Below are 18,814 nucleotides of genomic sequence, written 5' to 3'. Positions count from 1 at the left end.
TCACTGTGTAGATTTTCACAAAAATAATTAAACAAAAAAGATATCTTTCTGGGCCACACAAGTCCATCCATATAGTGGGGAAGACAGGGTGTAGGGAGACCCTGATGTAAGTCTTGGCAATGTCTGCCCTGAGCCCTGGGTTCTTTCTACAAAGCCTCCTAAGCCCCTGTTTCTTCCCTGCAAAAGGGTCTCCGATTCGAGGTGGTTCCTTCCAGATTTAAGGAGACGCTAGAAAAAGACTCGTTCCCCACCCCTTACGCATACGCCATCGAGACAGCCAAGCAGAAGGCCCTGGAGGTGGCTCACAGGATGCACGTGGTGAGTGGGAATTCTGTGTTTCCGGTTGTTCCCCTGCCGTGAGGACATTTCCAGGTTTTAAATATATATGTTATGTTAATATCATCTATAATATACAGCTAGTGTAGCTTGGAGACACTGGGTAGTACAAACCATTAACACGCTCGGCTACTAACCAAAAGGTTGGAGGTTCAAGTCCACCCAGAGGCACCTTGGAAGAGAGGCCTGGTGATCTCACTTCCAAAAGTCAGCGAGTGAAGCCCCGTGGATCACAACGGTCCGATCTGCAGCTGTTCGTAGGGATGGCGTAGGACCAGTGTCTTAGCCATCTAGTGCTGCTGTAACAGAAATAGTAGAAGCAGATATCTTTAACAGAGAAGTTTATTCTCTCACAGTTTAGGTGGCAAGAAGTCCGAATTCAGGGCGCCAGTTCCAGGGAAGGCTTTCTCTCTCTCTGTTGGCTCTGGGGGAAGGTCCTTTTTATCAAACTTCCCCTGGTCTAGGAGCTTCTCAGTGCGGGGATCCCAGGTCCAAAGGATGCCCTCTGCTCCCGGCACTGCTTTCTTGGTGGTATGAGGTCTCCCTGTCTCTCTGCTTGGTTCTCTCTTTTATATCTCAAAAGAGATCGACTTAAGACACAATCTAATCTTTTAGATTGAGTCTTACGTCATTAACATAACTGCCGCTAATCCCACTTTATTAACATCAAAGAGGTAGCATTTACAACACAGAGGAAAATCACATCAGATGACAGAATGGTGGACAATTACACAATACTGGGAATCATGGCCAAGCCAAGTTGACACATGTTTTGGGGGGACACAGTTCAACCCATGACAACCAGGCCGTGTTTCGTTCCGTTGTGCATGGGGTCGCCATGATTCGGGGCTGAGTCAGTGGCAGCTAACAACATTGGTGTGTGTCACGTGGTCAGCAGAGATTGGCCAGGGCCGGGAGTTGTCTCCTGTCACACAATCCTCCACACCCCACAGACTGCAGCCTCACATCGCTGCCCTGTCTTGGAGGGGATGAAGAACTGGGCAGCCATGGAGATGGGTGCACCTCTGACCCCTGAGGGTGGTAGCCAGGTGACCATCTCCAGCCCCTGCCCTTGCTCAGGGCCCAAAGGGACCCACATCTTCCTTTCTTGTGCAAGACTGGCTACCCCGCAACGAGACTGGTTCACGTTTCATAGCATAACAACATGCAGATATATGTGTGAGACACCCAAGGACGTCATTTTTGTTTTTGTTTGTTACATTTGCTTTTAATTTTTTAATTTTAGTAGAAGTATACACAGCCAAAGACACACCATTTCAAGACTTTCTGCACGTACAATTCAGCAACATTGGTTACATTCATCAAGTTGTGTAAATATTCTTGCTGTCTTTTTCCAAATTATTCCACCACCACGAACGTAAATGTTCTGCTCCCTCAGCTCTGCATCCAACCTTTCATTTTGCTGTTGTTGATTTGATCTCAGGTAGATAATTCTTTAAAAGAGCACAACGCTCAAAGTAGACGTACTTTACCGATTAAGGGAAGCTGTCGTTTGGTTCAAAGAACACTTCAGGGCATACTTTTCTGAGGACATCATTTTTAACCTGAGTTTGGGTTTCTTGCAGAAGGACTTGCGCACCCCCGATGTGGTCATCGGCGCGGACACGATCGTGGTGAGTCTCTCCAGCCCCTGGTGTGGTGGGTACGCTCTCTATGACCCCCGTCTCCAGCCCCCAGTGTGGTGGGCACGTTCTCCACAACCCCTCTGTCTCCAGCCGCCAGTGTGGCAGGCAGGTTCTCTATGACCCACCTGTCTCCAGCCCCCAGCATGGTGGGCACGTTCTCCACAACCCCCCTGTCTCCAGCTCCAAGTGTGGGTGGGCACCTTCTCCACGACCCACCAGCCCCCAGTGTGGTGGGAACGTTCTGCACGACCCACCAGCTGCCAGCATGGTGGGCACATTCTCCACAACCCCCGTCTCCAGCTCCCAGTGTGGGTGGGCACCTTCTCCATGACCCACCAGCCCCCAGTGTGGTGGGAACGTTCTGCACGACCCACCAGCTGCCAGCATGGTGGGCACGTTCTCCACAACCCCCGTCTCCAGCTCCCAGTGTGGGTGGGCACCTTCTCCACGACCCACCAGCCCCCAGCGTGGTCGGAACGTTCTGCACGACCCACCAGCTGCCAGCATGGTGGGCAGGTTCTCCACAACCCATCTGTCTCCAGCCCGCAGAGTGGTGGGCACCTTCTCCATGACCCAACTGTCTCTGAGCCTCTGAGGATGGCAAGCGTGGAGGCAGCCAGCCTGCAGGCGTGATTTGCTTGCATGGTGGGGGTGGCTGGGCAGTGGGAATGTCCTCCGTGATGGGTTCACAGAAGTGGTCCTCGCCACTGGCTCAGCCCAAGTATGAGCTATGGGGACGCTGGGCACCCTCCAAGGGGCTCCTGCCAGTCTCCAGGTGAGGGGCTGGTGAGTCTGGACATTTCCCAAAGTCCAGAGTCAGGTGGGCTCGGGTGTCCAGCTTGGTCCCTCACATTGTCTGTCTGCAAGTTTGTATGGTACCCACGTGGGTGCAGGCAGGAACCAAATGCTATTTCTGGCTTGCCATTTCGGACTTTTCTACGTGGGAGTTAAAAAGTGAACAGCCAGGGGGCCAAGGTGGCTGACTAGGTAGACGCTACCTCGGATCCCTCTTGCAACAAAGACTTGGAAAAACAAGTGAATCGATCACATACATGACAATCTACGAACCCTGACCAACAAACACAGATTTAAAGAGTTGACCTGAGTGACAGAGACCGAGAACGAACAACTGCGGGGAAGCAGCGACTGTTTTCGGAGCCTGGAGCCAGTGTCCCAGCCGAGGAACCTTGGCGCCGGGCTTAGGACTGGGCGCAGGGGAGCTGAACACAGCATCCTGTGACGGCGCAAACATGGGGCGCAGCCCTACCCCCCTGAACTGAGCCCGGGACGGGGCCAAGCCAGTCTGTGCAGGCAGCGCGGTGACGCGGCTGGTGGGAGGAGAAGTCGCCGGGAGGCAGTGACTGTTTTTGGAGCCGGGAGTGCAGCGTCCCAGCTGGGGAACCTTGACGCTGGGCTTTGGACTGGCAGTGGAGGAACTGACCGCAGCTTCTGCGGGCCTGACCCTCAGGGGCAATCTCTACCCAGCCAGCGCACACAGGCGATGCGCCCCTCCGGAATCTCAGATAAAACAGTCATCCCAAGCAAGATAAGTAACTTTGTCTATATTCCAGGGTGCTACTCTCTCCTGTTTTTCTGAACCCTCCCCTCCCCTTCCCAGGCGGCTTCATTAACATTGGAATTTCCTGAGCCCGAGAGAGAACTGCTCCGCGGTTTTTCTTTCCTTTCTTTTTTTTTTTTGGTCTTTTCCTAACCCATTCTTCTGGCCTGAGAGAAGCAACCACAAAAAACCCAGGAACCAAAAATCCTTCCCTAATTGGACTAAAAACACAGAACCAACTGCAGCCAAACATATGTCATCCACAGTCTCAGGCTTTCATCCCTACAGGGAACAAGGTGGCTATTGTAATGCAAAGGCATTTCTGATAGGGATCTGACTGCATTTCTTTTAGCGGATTTACTGGAAAGACAAGTTTCCCAGGTCTGATATCTCTGCGTGTTCAACAGAGCCCTCACTGACCCACAACAGGGAACTGAGGGCTGAAGCTCCCCCCAGACCACCAAGCCTCCTGCCCTAGGGGTCTAAGGAGGGTGACACCTACCAATCTGTAGAGGTACTTGCATTAGAGGGCCTAAGGTACAGCTGCAGAGCCCTCCCACCAAGGTGATTTAGGAATAGAGACACACCTACCTCACTGACACTTGGGGGAAGCCTGTCAGCATCCTGCCCCCCCGGAGTGTGAACCCCAGCTGCTACTAGAATCTGGTGCACACAACTATCACCACTACTTCTCAAGGTGGATAGGTATTAGGGTGCAGCACACACTTGATGACCCCAAATCAGATTCTACACAAGAATAGTGAATGGACTCAGGCGTATATATCTGGCAACAGCCCAAACCAGCTGGTAATAGGTCATAAGTGAGTCAAGGGCTACAACAATCAAGACAGCACAATCTAGTAGCCCATCTAGGTATATTGAAAGAAAACAAAACAAGATAAGACTCAGTTAGCAAATATAGAATAAATCACTACAATATCTTAGTGATGGCTCGAAGACGGCAGTCAATATCAAACCACACAAAGAAGCAGACCATGATTCCTTCTACAACTCCCCAAACGAAAGAAACAAAATCTTCCCCAAATGAAGACACAATCCGGGAATTGCCAGCTGCAGAATATAAAAAACTCATTTACAGAATGCTTCAAGACATCAGGGATGACCTCAGAAATGAAATAAGGCAAGCTACAGAAAAAGCCAAGGAACACACTGATAAAACAGTTGAAGAACTCAAAAAGATTATTCAAGAACACAGTGGAAAAATTAATAAGCTGCAAGAATCCATAGAGAGACAGCATTCAGAAATCCAAAAAATTAACAATAAAATTACAGAATTAGACAACGCAGTAGGAAGTCAGAGGAGCAGACTTGAGCAATTAGAATGCAGAGTGGGAAATCTGGAGGACCAGGGAATTAACACCAACATAGCAGAAAAAAAATTAGATAAAAGAATTTAAAAAAATGAAGAAACCCTAAGAATCATGTGGGACTCTTATCAAGAAGAATAACTTGCGTGTGATTGGAGTCCCAGAACAGGGAGTGAGGACAGAAAACACAGAGAGAATAGTTGAAGACCTGCTGACAGAAAACTTCCCTGACATCATGAAAGACGAAAGGATATCTATCCAAGATGCTCATCGAACCCCATTTAAGATTGGTCCAAAAAGAAAAACACCAAGGCATATTATCATCAAACTTGCCAAAACCAAAGATAAAGAGAAAAATTAAAAAGTAGCCAGCGATAAAAGAAACGTCTCCTACAAAGGAGAATCGATAAGAATAAGTTCAGACTACTCAGCAGAAACCATGCAGGCAAGAAGGGAATGGGATGACATATACAGAACACTGAAGGAGAAAACTGCCAGCCAAGGATCATATATCCAGCAAAACTCTCTCTGAAATATGAAGGCAAAATTAAGATATTTACAGATAAACAAAAGCTTAGAGAATTTGCAAAAACCAAACCAAAGCTACAAGAAATACTAAATGAAATTGTTTGGTCAGAAAACGAATAATATCAGATACCGGCACAACACAAGGTCCCAAAACAGAACATCCTGATATCAACTCAAATAGGGAAATCACAAAAACAAATTAAGATTAATTAAAAAAAAAATGCTCAAAACAGGGAATCATTGAAGTCAATATGTAAAAGATCACAATAATCAAAAAGAGGGACTAAATACAGGTGGCATAGAACTGCCATATGGAGAGGGATACAAGGCGATATAGGACAATACAAGTTAGGTTTTTACTTAAAAAAATAGGGGTAAATATTATACAAAGAGGTATAACAGCTCCATAACTCAAGATAAAAGCCAAGAAAAACGTTAACGACTCAACAAACATAAAGTCAAACACTACGAAAATGAGAATCTCACAATTTACTAAGAAAAACGTCTCAGCACAAAAAAGTAAGTGGAAAAATGAAATTGTCAACAACACACATAAAAAGGCATCAAAATGACAAGACTAAACACTTATTTATCTATAATTACGCTGAATGTAAATGGACTAAATGCACCAATAAAGAGACAGAGAGTCTCAGACTGGATAAAGAAACACGATCCGTCTATATGCTGCCTACAAGAGACACACCTTAGACTTAGAGACACAAACAAACTCAAACTCAAAGGATAGAAAAAAATATATCAAGCAAACAATAAGCAAAAAAGGAGTAGCAATATTAATTTCTGACAAAATAGACTTTAAAGTTAAATCCACCACAAAGGATAAAGAAGGACACTACATAATGATTAAAGGGACAATGGACCAGGAAGACATAACCATATTAACTATTTATGCACCCAATGACAGGGCTGCAAGATACATAAATCAAATTTTAACAGAATTGAAAAGTGAGATAGATACCTCCACAATTATAGTAGGACACTTCAACACACCACTTTCGGAGAAGGACAGGACATCCAGTAAGAAGCTCAATAGAGACACGGAAGATCTAATTACAACAATCAACCAACTTGACCTCATTGACTTATACAGAACACTCCACCCAACAGCTGCAAAGTATACTTTTTTTTCTAGTGCACAAGGAACATTCTCTAGAATAGACCACATATTAGGTCATAAAACAAACCTTTGCAGAGTCCAAAACATCGAAATATTACAAAGCATCTTCTCAGACCACAAGGCCATAAAAGTGGAACTCAATAACAGAAAAACTAGGGAAAAGAAATCAAATACTTGGAAACTGAAAAATACCCTGCTCAAAAAAGACTGGGTTATAGAAGACATCAAGGAGGGAATAAGGAAATTCATAGAAAGCGACGAGAATGAAAACACTTCCTATCAAAACCTCTGGGACACAGCAAAAGCAGTGCTCAGAGGTCAATTTATATCGATAAATGCACACATACAAAAAGAAGAAAGAGCCAAAATCAGAGAACTGTCCCTACAACTTGAACAAATAGAAAGTGAGCAACAAAAGAATCCATCAGGCACCAGAAGAAAACAAATAATAAAAATTAGAGCTGAACTAAATGAATTAGAGAACAGAAAAACAATTGAAAGAATTAACAAAGCCAAAAGCTGGTTCTTGGAAAAAATTAACAAAATTGATAAACCATTGGCCAGACTGACTAAAGAAATACAGGAAAGGAAGCAAATAACCTGAATAAGAAACGAGATGGGCCACATCACAACAGACCCAACTGAAATTAAAAGAATCATATCAGATTATTACGAAAAATTGTACTGTAACAAATTTGCAAACCTAGAAGAAATGGATGAATTCCTGGAAAGAACACTGCCTACCCCAACTAACACATTCAGAAGGAGAACAACTAAATAGACCCATAACAAAAAAAGAGATTGAAACGGTAATCAAAAAACTCCCAACAAAAAAAAAGCCCTGGCCCGGACGGCTTCACTGCAGAGTTCTACCAAACTTTCAGAGAAGAGTTAACACCACTACTACTGAAGGTATTTCAAAACATAGAAAATGACGGAATACTACCCAACTCATTCTATGAAGCCACCATCTCCCTGATACCAAAACCAGGTAAAGACACCACAAAAAAAGAAAATTACAGACCTATATCCCTCATGAACGTTGATGCAAAAATCCTCAACAAAATTCTAGCCAATAGAATTCAACAACATATCAAAAAGATAATCCACCACGACCAAGTGGGATTGATACCAGGTATGCAAGGCTGGTTTAATATCAGAAAAACCATTAATGTAATCCACCACATAAATAAAACAAAAGACAAAAACCACATGATCTTATCAATTGATGCAGAAAAGGCATTTGACAAAGTCCAACACCCATTTATGATAAAAACTCTCACCAAAATAGGAATTGAAGGAAAATTCCTCAATATAATAAAGGGCATCTATACAAAGCAAAGCCAACAGCCAACATCACTCTAAATGGAGAGAGCCTGAACGCATTTCCCTTGAGAACGGGAACCAGACAAGGATGCCCTCTATCACCGCTCTTATTCAACATTGTGCTAGAGGTCCTAGCCAGAGCAATTAGGCTAGACAAAGAAATAAAGGGCATCCGGATTGGCAAGGAGGAAGTAAAATTAGCTCTATTTGTAGATGACTTGATCTTCTACACAGAAAACCCTAAGGAATCCTCCAGAAAACTACTGAAACTAATAGAAGAGTTGGGCAGAGTCTCAGGTTATAAGATAAACATACAAAAATTACTTGGATTCCTCTACATCAACAAAAAGAACACCGAAGAGGAAATAACCAAATCAATACCATTCACAGTAGCCCCCAAGAAGATAAACTACTTAGGAATAAATCTTACCAAGGATGTAAAAGACCTATACAAAGAAAACTGCAAAGCTCTACTACAAGAAATTCAAAAGGACATACTTAAGTGGAAAAACATACCTTGCTCATGGATAGGAAGACTTAACATAGTAAAAATGTCTATTCTACCCAAAGCCATCTATACATACAATGCACTTCCGATCCAAATTCCAATGTCATTTTTTAATGTGATGGAGAAACAAATCACCAATTTCATATGGAAGGGAAAGAAGCCCCGGATAAGCAAAGCATTACTGAAAAAGAAGAAGAAAGTGGGAGGCCTCACTCTACCTGATTTCAGAACCTATTATACAGCCACAGTAGTCAAAACAGCCTGGTACTGGTACAACAACAGGCACATAGACCAATGGAACACAATTGAGAACCCAGATACAAATCCGTCCACACACGAGCAGCTGATGTTTGACAAAGGACCAGTGTCAGTTAATCGGGGAAAAGATAGTCTTTTTAACAAATGGTGCTAGCATAACTGGATATCCATTTGCAAAAGAATGAAACAGGACCCATACCTCACACCATGCACAAAAACTAACTCCAAGTGGGTCAAAGACCTAAACATAAAGACTAAAACGATAAAGATCATGGAAGAAAAAATAGGGACAACGTTAGGAGCCCTAACACAAGGCATAAACAGAATACAAAACATTACCAAAAATGACGAAGAGAAACCAGATAACTGGGAGCTCCTAAAATCAAACACCTATGCTCATCTAAAGACTTCACCAAAAGAGTAAAAAGACCATCTACAGATTGGGAAAAAATTTTCAGCTATGACATCTCCGACCAGCACCTGATCTCTAAAATCTATATGATTCTGTCAAAACTCAACCACAAAAAGACAAACAACCCAATCAAGAAGTGGGCAAAGGATATGAACATGCACTTCACTGAAGAAGATATTCAGGCAGCTAACAGACACATGAGAAAATGCTCTCGATCATTAGCCATTAGAGAAATGCAAATTAAAACCACGATGAGATTCCATCTCACCCCAACAAGGCTGGCATTAATCCAAAAAACACAAAGTAATAAATGTTGGAGAGGCTGCGGAGAGATTGGAACTCTTATACACTGCTGGTGGGAATGTAAAATGGTACAACCACTTTGGAAATCTATCTGGCGATATCTTCAACAGTTAGAAATAGAACTACCATACAACCCAGAAATCCCACTCCTCGGAATATACCCTAGAGATACAAGAGCCTTCACACAAACAGATATATGCACACCCATGTTTATTGCACCTGTTTACAATAGCAAAAAGCTGGAAGCAACCAAGGTGTCCATCAACGGATGAATGGGTAAATAAATTGTGGTATATTCACACAATGGAATACTACGCATCGATAAAGAACAGTGATGAATCTGTGAAACATTTCATAACATGGAGGAACCTGGAAGGCATTATGCTGAGCGAAATTAGAGGCAGAAGAACAAATATTGTATAAGACCACTATTATAAGATCTTGAAAAATAGTATAAACTGAGAAGAACACACACTTTTGTGGTTACAAGGCGTGGAGGGAGGGAGGGAGGGAGAGGGTTTTTTACTGATTAATTAGTAGATAAGAACTGCTTTAGGTGAAGGGAAGGACAACACTCACTACATGGAAGGTCAGCTCAACTGGACTGGACCAAAAGCAAAGAAGTTTCCGGGATAAACTGAATGCTTCAAAGGTCAGCGGAGCAATGGCGGGGGTTTGGGGACCATGGTTTAAGGGGACTTCTAAGTCATTTGGCAAAATAATTCTATTATGAAAACATTCTGCATCCCACTTTGAAATGTGGCGTCTGGGGTCTTAAATGCTAACAAGCGGCCATCTAAGATGCATCAATTGGTCTCAACCCACCTGGAACAAAGGAGAATGAAGAACACCAAGGTCACACGACAACTAAGAGCCCAAGAGACAGAAAGCGCCACATGAACCAGAGACCTACATCATCCCGAGACCAGAAGAACTAGTTGGTGCCCGGCCACAACCGATGACTGCCCTGACAGGGAACATAACAGAGAACCCCTGAGGGAGCAGGAGATCAGTGGGATGCAGACCCCAAATTCTCATAAAAAGACCATACTTAATGGTCTGGCTGAGACTAGAGGAATCCCGGCGGTCATGGTCCCCAAACCTTCTGTTGGCACAGGACAGGAACCATCCCCGAAGACAACTCATCAGACATGAAAGGGACTGGACAGTGGGTGGGAGAGAGATGCTGATGAAGAGTGAGCTAATTATATCAGGTGGACACTTCAGACTGTGTTGGCATCTCCTGTCTGGAGGGGGGATGGGAGGATAGAGAGAGTTGGAAGCTGGCAAAATTGTCACAAAAGGAGAGACTGGAAGGGCTGACTCATTAGGGGGAGAGCAAGTGGGAGTATGGAGTAAGATGTATATAAACTTATATGTGACAGTCTGACTTGATTTGTAAACGTTCACTTGAAGCTCAATAAAAGTAAAAAAAAAAAAAAAAAGTGAACAGCCCACCCGCTTTTCACCCAGAGATCAGACAGGCCTATAAAACAGACAACATACGTGAAGAACGAGCTTCTTAGTTCAGTCAAGTACTGAAGGCCAAATGGGCAACTCCTGCCCAAAAGCAAAGACAAGAAGGCAGGAAGAGACAGAAAGGTGAATAAATGGACACAGGGAACCCAGGATGGGAAGGGAAAGGGGGAGAGTGCTGACCCATTGCGGGGATGGCAACCAATGTCACAAAACAATTTGTGTATAAATTTTCGAATGAGAAACTAACTTGAGCTGCCAACTTTCACTTAAAGCACCATAACAAAAAAAAAAAGCGAACAGTCCAGCTGGTTCCTCAGAAAGTTAAACATAGCGTTACCACATGACCAGCAGTTCCACTCCTGGGTATACAACGCGGAGAGCTAGAACAGGTGTTCAAACAAAAATGTGTGCACAGCTGTTCACAGCAGCACTGTTCGTAATGGTCCAAGAGGCAGAAACAACCCAAGCGTCCACTGACGTGTGAACGGATAAACGCAGTGTGGTCCATCCCTGCGGTGGAATGTTACTCAGCCATCAAGAGAAATGAAGTCCCCATACGCGCTTCGACATGGATGAACCTTGAAGACATGGTGCTGAGTGAGATAATTCCATCACAAAAGGACAGAGACCGTATGATCCCGCTTACCTGAGACAGGTAGGACAGACACATGCATAGAGACCAGAGTTTTTTAGTGCCGACCGCAGGGAATGAGGAGTGATTGCTGACGGGCACCAGGTTTCTTTTGGGGGTGATAAGAATGTTCTGAAACCAGGCAGAGGTGATGGTTGCAAAACACACAAACGTACGGAGCTCTGGTGGCACAAAGGGTTCACCTTGATTACGAGCTGAAAGGTTGGCAGTTCAAACCCACCCAGTGACATCATGGAAGAGAGGCCTGGTGATCTGCTGCCGTGATGTTTACAGCCAAGAAGACCCTGTGGGGCAGTTCTCCTCTGCCAGACATGGGGTCGGCATGAATCGGAATCAACTCGACGGCAGTGAACGACGACGACAGCAACAGCAGGGACGGCTGATGGGTATGGGGTCTCCTTTTCAGGGACTGAGACTGCCCTGCAGCCAGATAGGCGTAGTGGTTGCACAGCATTTTGAAGGCATTAAATGCCACCAAGTTGTTCAGTTTAAAATTGTTCATTTTGTGGCATGTGAATTTCACCTTAATATAAAGCAGCGTCTGACAGTGTGTAGGTTTGTATGGATGACACCTCAACATAAAGAAAATAAAAATTCCTCACAGCTGGACCAACGAGCAACATCACGATAAACGGAGAAAAGATTGAAGTTGTCAAGGATTTCATTTTACTTGGACCCACAATCAACAGCCATGGAAGCAGCAGTCAAGAAATCAAAAGACGCATTGCATTGGGTAAATCTGCTGCAAAGGACCTCTTCAAAGTGTTAAAAAGCAAAGATGTCAATTTGAGGACGAAGGTGGGCCCGACTCAAGCCATGGTGTTTTCGATCTGTTATATGCATGCAAAGCTGGGCAATCAATAAGGAAGACTAAGGAAGAGTTGACACCCTTGAATTACGGTGTTGGCGAAGAACACTGAATATACGATGGACTGCGAAAAGAACAAACAAATCTAAATCTCTCTGGGAAGAAGTCCGGCCAGAATGCTCCTCAGAAGCTAAGATGGCGAGACTCTGTCTCACATACTTTGGACATGTTATCAGCAGGGACCAATCCCTGGAAAAGGACACCAAGCTTGGTAAAGTAGAGGGTCAGTGAAAAACAGGAAGACCCTCTATGAGATGGATTGACACAGGGGCTGCAACAATGGGCTCAAGCATAACAATGATTGTGAGGCTGGCATAAGACCCGGCAGTGTTTTGTTCTACTGTAGGTGGGGTCTCTGTGAGTCGGAACCAACTTGATGGCACCTAACAACACCAACAGAGGGCGTAATGGGGGTTTTGCTGTCCTAGTTAAAGAGCAGGAAGGGACCCCCTCAGTGCCCCCTCCCTTCTTTCCCCTGCAGACGGTGGGGGGCCTGATCCTGGAGAAGCCGGTGGACAAGCAGGATGCCTACCGCATGCTCTCAAGGTGGGTGCTGGGAGCACGGAGTCCTCACAGGGCCTCTGCTTCCCCCCCTTGCCCACCGTGTGTGTCTCTGCGTCCAGTCAGCTCTTTGTATAAGACACCACTCAGAAGAAATTAGCAGGAGAATTTAGGTATTTATTCCAATTTTTTTATAACTCCGAAGGGGTTGGGTTTGGGACCCACCCTGCTCCAGTATGACCTCACTTACATAACAAAAGAAAACCCCTATTCCCAAACAAGAGCTGGGCTGCTAACCAAAAGGTCTGTAGTTCAAATCCACCAGCCGCTCCTTGGAAACCCCATGGGGCAGTTCTACTTTGTCCTCTAGGGTCGCTATGAGTCGGAATCGACTTGACAGCACTGGATTTTGGTCAGGTTTTTGGTATTCCCAGACAGGATCCCCTGCACAGGTACAGGGGCCAGGATTTCAGTACGTATGTGGGGTGAGGGGACACGATTCAATCCATAACATCTCCCTATAAATTGCTCCCTAGAGACCTTCCGGCCGGGAAGATGGAGGGCGGAGGGGCTGAAGCATGGACTGGGTGATAGGACTGGCCCTGGAGGGTGTCATGTGAGACGGGCAAGCACAGCGTGCCTCAGTCCCGTGTGTAATGGACAGGCACTGTGTGTCTTGCAGGTTAAACGGGAAGGAACACAGCGTGTTTACAGGTGTTGCGATTGTCCACTGCTCCAGCGCAGGTAACTCGGCCCTGAGCCCCCCCGCCCAAGGTCCCTGGATGGTGTAAACCTAAAGTTTGGTGGGTTGAACCCACCCAGTGGTACCAAGGAAGAAAAGCCTGGCAATCTGTTCCCTTAAAGATTACAGCCAAGAAAACCTTATGGGCAGTTCTACCCTGTGGCTATGAGCTGGGGTTGCTAGGAGCCAGGGTTGATTTGAGGGCAATGAGTTTGGCTTCCTTTGGTCCTCGCTGGGGATGAGAACCACGGCAAAGGCAGTGGGGCTGCGAGGCCTGTGGTGTGGAACGTGACGATGCCCCTACATGGGACTTGCCCTTACTTCCTGCCAAATTTGGGTCGGCTTGGACACCGGGGTCCCCTGCGATCCCTAGAAGGACACTGCCATCATTGTCCTCTCTGGGTGGGAGACAGGTGTGCACCATAAGTCAACTCTTGTATGTTTTCCCTATGACGTCATTTTGTTTGTGGTATCATTTTGCTTGGAAGATGGAGAGGCTCGTACATGTTACCCTGAGTTACACCACAATGAAAAAGTTAAGACAAGTGCAGCTCCCCTGAGGAATGGTTTTTAAAGCCACTCGGAGGAACTTTAAGGAGCCCTGGGTGGTGCAGTGGTTAAAGTGCTAGGCTGCTAACCAAAAGGTCGGTGGTTCAAACCTACCAGCCGCTCCATGGGAGAAAGATGTGACAGTCTGCTCTCAAAAAGATTTACAGCCTTGGAAACCCTGTGGTGCAGTTTTAGTCTGTCCTATAGGGTCGCTATGAGTTGGAATCAACTACAAGGCAGTGAGTTGGGAGGAACTTTTAAGTCAGGAAGGAGTCCCTGGGTGGTGCAAAGAGGTAAAGCACTCGGCTGCTAACTAAAAGGTTGGAGATTCCAGTCCACCCAGGGGCACTTCGGAAGAAAGGCCTGGTTATCTATTTCCAAAAAATCAGTCGCCGAAAACCCTGTAGAGCGCAGTTCTACTCTGACACACATGGGGGCGCCATGAGCTGGAGTCGACTGGATGCCAACGGGTGGGGTTTTTATCATTTCAGGTGATTGGTTGGAAACCAAAGTCTTGGAATTTCACGAGGAAACCAAAGTGAAGTTCTCGGAGCTGTCTGAGGAGCTGATATGGGAGTACATCCACAGTGGGGAGCCCATGTGAGTCCTGGAGAGGTGTGCATTGGTGCCCTACAGGAAACCCATGTGCGTGCCGCTGTCCCACACAGGGAAACCACCTGAGTCCTGGTGAGGCCACGTGCCTGTCCCACGTGGGGTGCCCATGTGAGTCCTGACCAGGTGCGCGTTGGTCCACACAGGGAGCCCATGGGCGCACCCCCGTCCCACACAGGGAAACCACGTGAGTCCTGGTGAGGCCACATCCCCGTCCCACGTGGGGAGCCCATGTGAGTCCTGGCCAGGTGCGCGTTGGTCCACACAGGGAGCCCATGTGCGCTACCCTGTCCCACACAGGGAAACTGCGTGAGTCCTGGTGAGGCCACGAGCCCGTCCCATGTGGGGAGCCCAGGTGAGTCCTGGCCAGGTGCCTGCCCAACCTGCACCTGCAGCCGCCAGCTCGTGACCCCCGTGGAGGCCGCCCCAGAGCAGCCTCCTTCTTTGGTCTGCATCCACCCACTCCACTCAGGACCTGGTGCGGGAGGAAGCCTTAAAGGTCTAAGCGTATGAAGATGTTTTTTTGGGATCGAAGACGGCAATGGTGGCTCGGTGGAATTCTCACCTTCCCTGCAGGAGACCCAGGCTCCATTCCCACCTGTGCACCTCATTCATACCCATCACCCGTCTGTCAGTGGAGGCTCACCTGTTGTTGTGGTACCAAAGGGTCTTCCTCGGAGCTTCCAGAGTTAAGAGGGACTAGGAAGAAAGACCTGGCAATCTGCCAAAAATGAGCCAGGGACAACCCTACAGATCACAGCGGTGTGATCCTGAACCGATCACAGGGATGGTGCAGGACCGGGTAGTGTTTTGTTCGGTTGTGTGTGGGGTTGCCATGGTTTAAGACTGTTTTGAGGACAGCGGTGGTTCCGTGGTAGACTCCTCACCAACCCGGCCAGCACACCTCACGTGCAGCCGCCACCCATCCGGCAGTGGAAGCTGGTGTATTGCTGTGAGGCTGAACAGGTTTCAGGACAGCTGCTAGTCTAAGACCAACTAGGAAGAAAGGCCTGGTGATCTATTTCGGAAAATCAGCCAGTGAAAGGAAGCCCTATGGATCACAGCGGTCTGATCTGCAGCTGGTCACGGGGATGGCGCAGGACCCGGCAGCGTTTGGCTGCGTTGTGTGTGGGGTCACCAGGAGTCGGGGGCCAGCTCGACAGCAGCTAACAAACACCACCATAGTCTCTGCTTTGGGACTGGAGAATCCTCTATTAGGTTCACGCTCACTAAGTTTTTAGAGATTTTTTTATGGTGGGCAGGTAAGAAGACAGGGCGGCCGGTTCCAATAGGGAGATGCCGGCTCTGGTGACAATAAGCTTGCACAGCAGCCTGGGGGTGACTCTGGTTGGATCCCTAGCTTTTTCTGGGGAGGCAGACGCCACTGCGAACTGGCATGTCACCCACCACCCCAAACCTGGTGGCTCCCCACAGCAGTGTGGGAGAACTCCCTGGTGGGTCAGGACTCAGTGGTCTGGGCTGGGTTCCACCCCATAAGCCCCTCCCCAGCCCTGCCGACTCTCAGATCCAGGCCTACCTGGGCACTTCTAGTGGCCTCTCCCGTGTCCAACTGGGGCCACTGGGCCTCCCGTCTCTCCTGGTGAAGTCGGCTCACCCACCTTCCTCTACACCTTAAAGCCAAGTCTCCACCCAGCGCCATGGGAAGGAGGGGAAGATTGCCTCTCGTGGTGGGGGCCGCTGCACAGAATCTGTGCCCATTTATTAAACTTTTTGTTATTTACAGTAGTTGAACATTTACAGAAAGATCCTGCACAAAGTATAGCTAGTTCCCACATGCACAGTTTGCCTCCCCCGAACACTGTGTCTTCTATTGGTAACATCTGGCATTCCTGTGGTCCACTTGTTACAATGGATGAAACAATATTGATACATTGTCATTAACCAGCGCCCACAGAGGCAAATATATCCTTATTAACTAAACTCAGCTTACACTGGCCTCCCTGGACGGATGGCACAAAAGGGTAAGGGCTTGACTACTAGCTGCAAGGTTAGTGGTTCAAGTCCACCCAGAGACACCCCGGAAGAAAGGCCTGGCTACCTACATCTGAAAATCAGCCACTGACAATCCTACTTTGACACACATGAGATCGCTGTGAGTCGGAGTCGACAAGACGGCAAACAACAGTGACAACGTAGTTGACATTAGGGTTTGTACACCTCTGTGGGTTTTGACAAATGGATAATGTCGTGTGTCCACCGTTACGGCATCAGACAGAATCGTTTCCCTGCCCTAAAAGTCTCCAGTCACACTTTTTTTTGTGAGAGCAGTTTTAGGTTTACAGAAAAATTGTGCATGAAGTACAGAGAATATAAAAGACCTCTCTGCACAGTTTCCCCTAATGTTAGTATCCCGCATTCTTGAGATACCTCTGTTACAATGAACGTAAGGAGGAGTCCCCATCCTCCCTTTCCCCAGAGCAGCTTCTCCTGTGGTCGCATCTTACCTCCCTGTGATAGTTTGTTACAGTCGGTGAACCAACGTTCATACATTGTTATCAACTGAACGACAACGTTTGCAGGAGGCTTCTCTCTGCGTTGTACAGTCCTGTGGGTTTTGACAAACGCATAATGTCAGGTGTCCACTGCAAGGTCAGAAAGAATAGTTCTGTGGCCCTAAAACCACTCCCCCGCCCATCCCTGTCCGCGTCCCCTGAATCCCATCTTTTCGCTGTCTCTCTAGTTCTGCCTTTTCCAGAAAGTCTTATAAATGGAATCACGCAGCGGGCAGCCCTTTCAGACTGCCTTCTGCCACTCAGCAACGTGCGGAACTCAGCTCGTGTCGCTCACATCAGAGGTTCCTCCGCGTCTTTCCATGGCTTGGTGGTTCCTTTCTTCTTTACACTAAATAACCCTCCGCTGTATGGGTGCACCACCATTTCTCTATTCACCGGTTTTAAGACACCTATTTTTTTTTTTTTATTAATCCACCATACAGCTAACGACATTCTGAGCCTACATCTGGGGTTAACCAGATGCCGTGGCATTGACTCTGACTCATGGCTCCCCCATGTGTGTCAGAGCAGAGCCGTGCTTCATAGGATTTTCAGTGGTTAAGTTTTTGGAAGCAGATCACCAGGATTTTCTGCCAAGGTGCCTGTGGGTGGACTCGAACCTCGAACCTTTTCATTAGCAGCCAAACACGTTAATCATGTGCGCCCCCCGGGGACTGTTGAGTCAACCTTGACTCATGGCGCCCCCATGTGTGTCAGAGTAGAACTGCGCTCCATGGGGTTTTCAGTGGCTGGTTTTTCCGAAGTAGATCACCAGGCCTGTCTTTCAAAACACCTCTGGGTGGATTTGAACTGCCAACCTTTTGGCTAGTAGTTGAGCGTTTAACCATCTGTACTACCTGGAGACTCCAAAACCAAACCAGTTGCCGTCAAGTTGATTCCAGCTCACGGGGACCCCATGTGTGTCAGAGGAGAACTGTGCTCCACAGGGTTTTCACGGGCTGATTTTTCAGAAGCAGGTCACCAGGGCTTTCAACCATTTGTACCACGCAGGTCTCCACAGTCATCACTAAGCCAGAAGCCAAAACCCTTCGACCATTTGTACCACGCAGGTCTCCACAGTCATCACTAAGCCAGAAGCCAAAACCCTTCAACCATTTGTACCACGCAGGTCTCCACAGTCATCACTAAGCCAGAAGCCAAAACCCTTCAACCATTTGTACCACGCAGGTCTCCACAGTCATCACTAAGCCAGAAGCCAAAACCCTTCAACCATTTGTACCACGCAGGTCTCCACAGTCATCACTAAGCCAGAAGCCAAAACCCTTCAACCATTTGTACCACGCAGGTCTCCACAGTCATCACTAAGCCAGAAGCCAAAACCCTTCAACCATTTGTACCACGCAGGTCTCCACGGTCATCACTAAGCCAGAAGCCAAAACCCTTCAACCATTTGTACCACGCAGGTCTCCACGGTCATCACTAAGCCAGAAGCCAAAACCCTTCAACCATTTGTACCACGCAGGTCTCCATAGTCATCACTAAGCCAGAAGCCAAAACCCTTCGACCATTTGTACCACGCAGGTCTCCACAGTCATCACT

General features: G+C 47.0%; 1 protein-coding gene across 2 annotated transcripts in view; it reads left to right on the top strand.

Annotated features, from left to right (window-relative positions):
- The window catches only part of ASMTL (acetylserotonin O-methyltransferase like), a 38,333-nt gene that overhangs the window by 5,455 nt on the left and 14,064 nt on the right, over positions 1-18,814 (top strand). For both annotated transcript variants that reach the window (XM_064277880.1, XM_064277881.1), the window contains exons 2-6: positions 187-318; positions 1,923-1,970; positions 12,819-12,883; positions 13,521-13,582; positions 14,621-14,729. In XM_064277880.1, coding sequence (XP_064133950.1) covers positions 187-318; positions 1,923-1,970; positions 12,819-12,883; positions 13,521-13,582; positions 14,621-14,729 — 416 coding nt within the window. The remainder of the gene's footprint in view (positions 1-186; positions 319-1,922; positions 1,971-12,818; positions 12,884-13,520; positions 13,583-14,620; positions 14,730-18,814) is intronic.

Source organism: Loxodonta africana, chromosome X (assembly GCF_030014295.1).
Source record: "Loxodonta africana isolate mLoxAfr1 chromosome X, mLoxAfr1.hap2, whole genome shotgun sequence".
NCBI lineage: Eukaryota > Metazoa > Chordata > Mammalia > Proboscidea > Elephantidae > Loxodonta > Loxodonta africana.
This window is presented reverse-complemented; position numbering and strand designations above follow the sequence as displayed.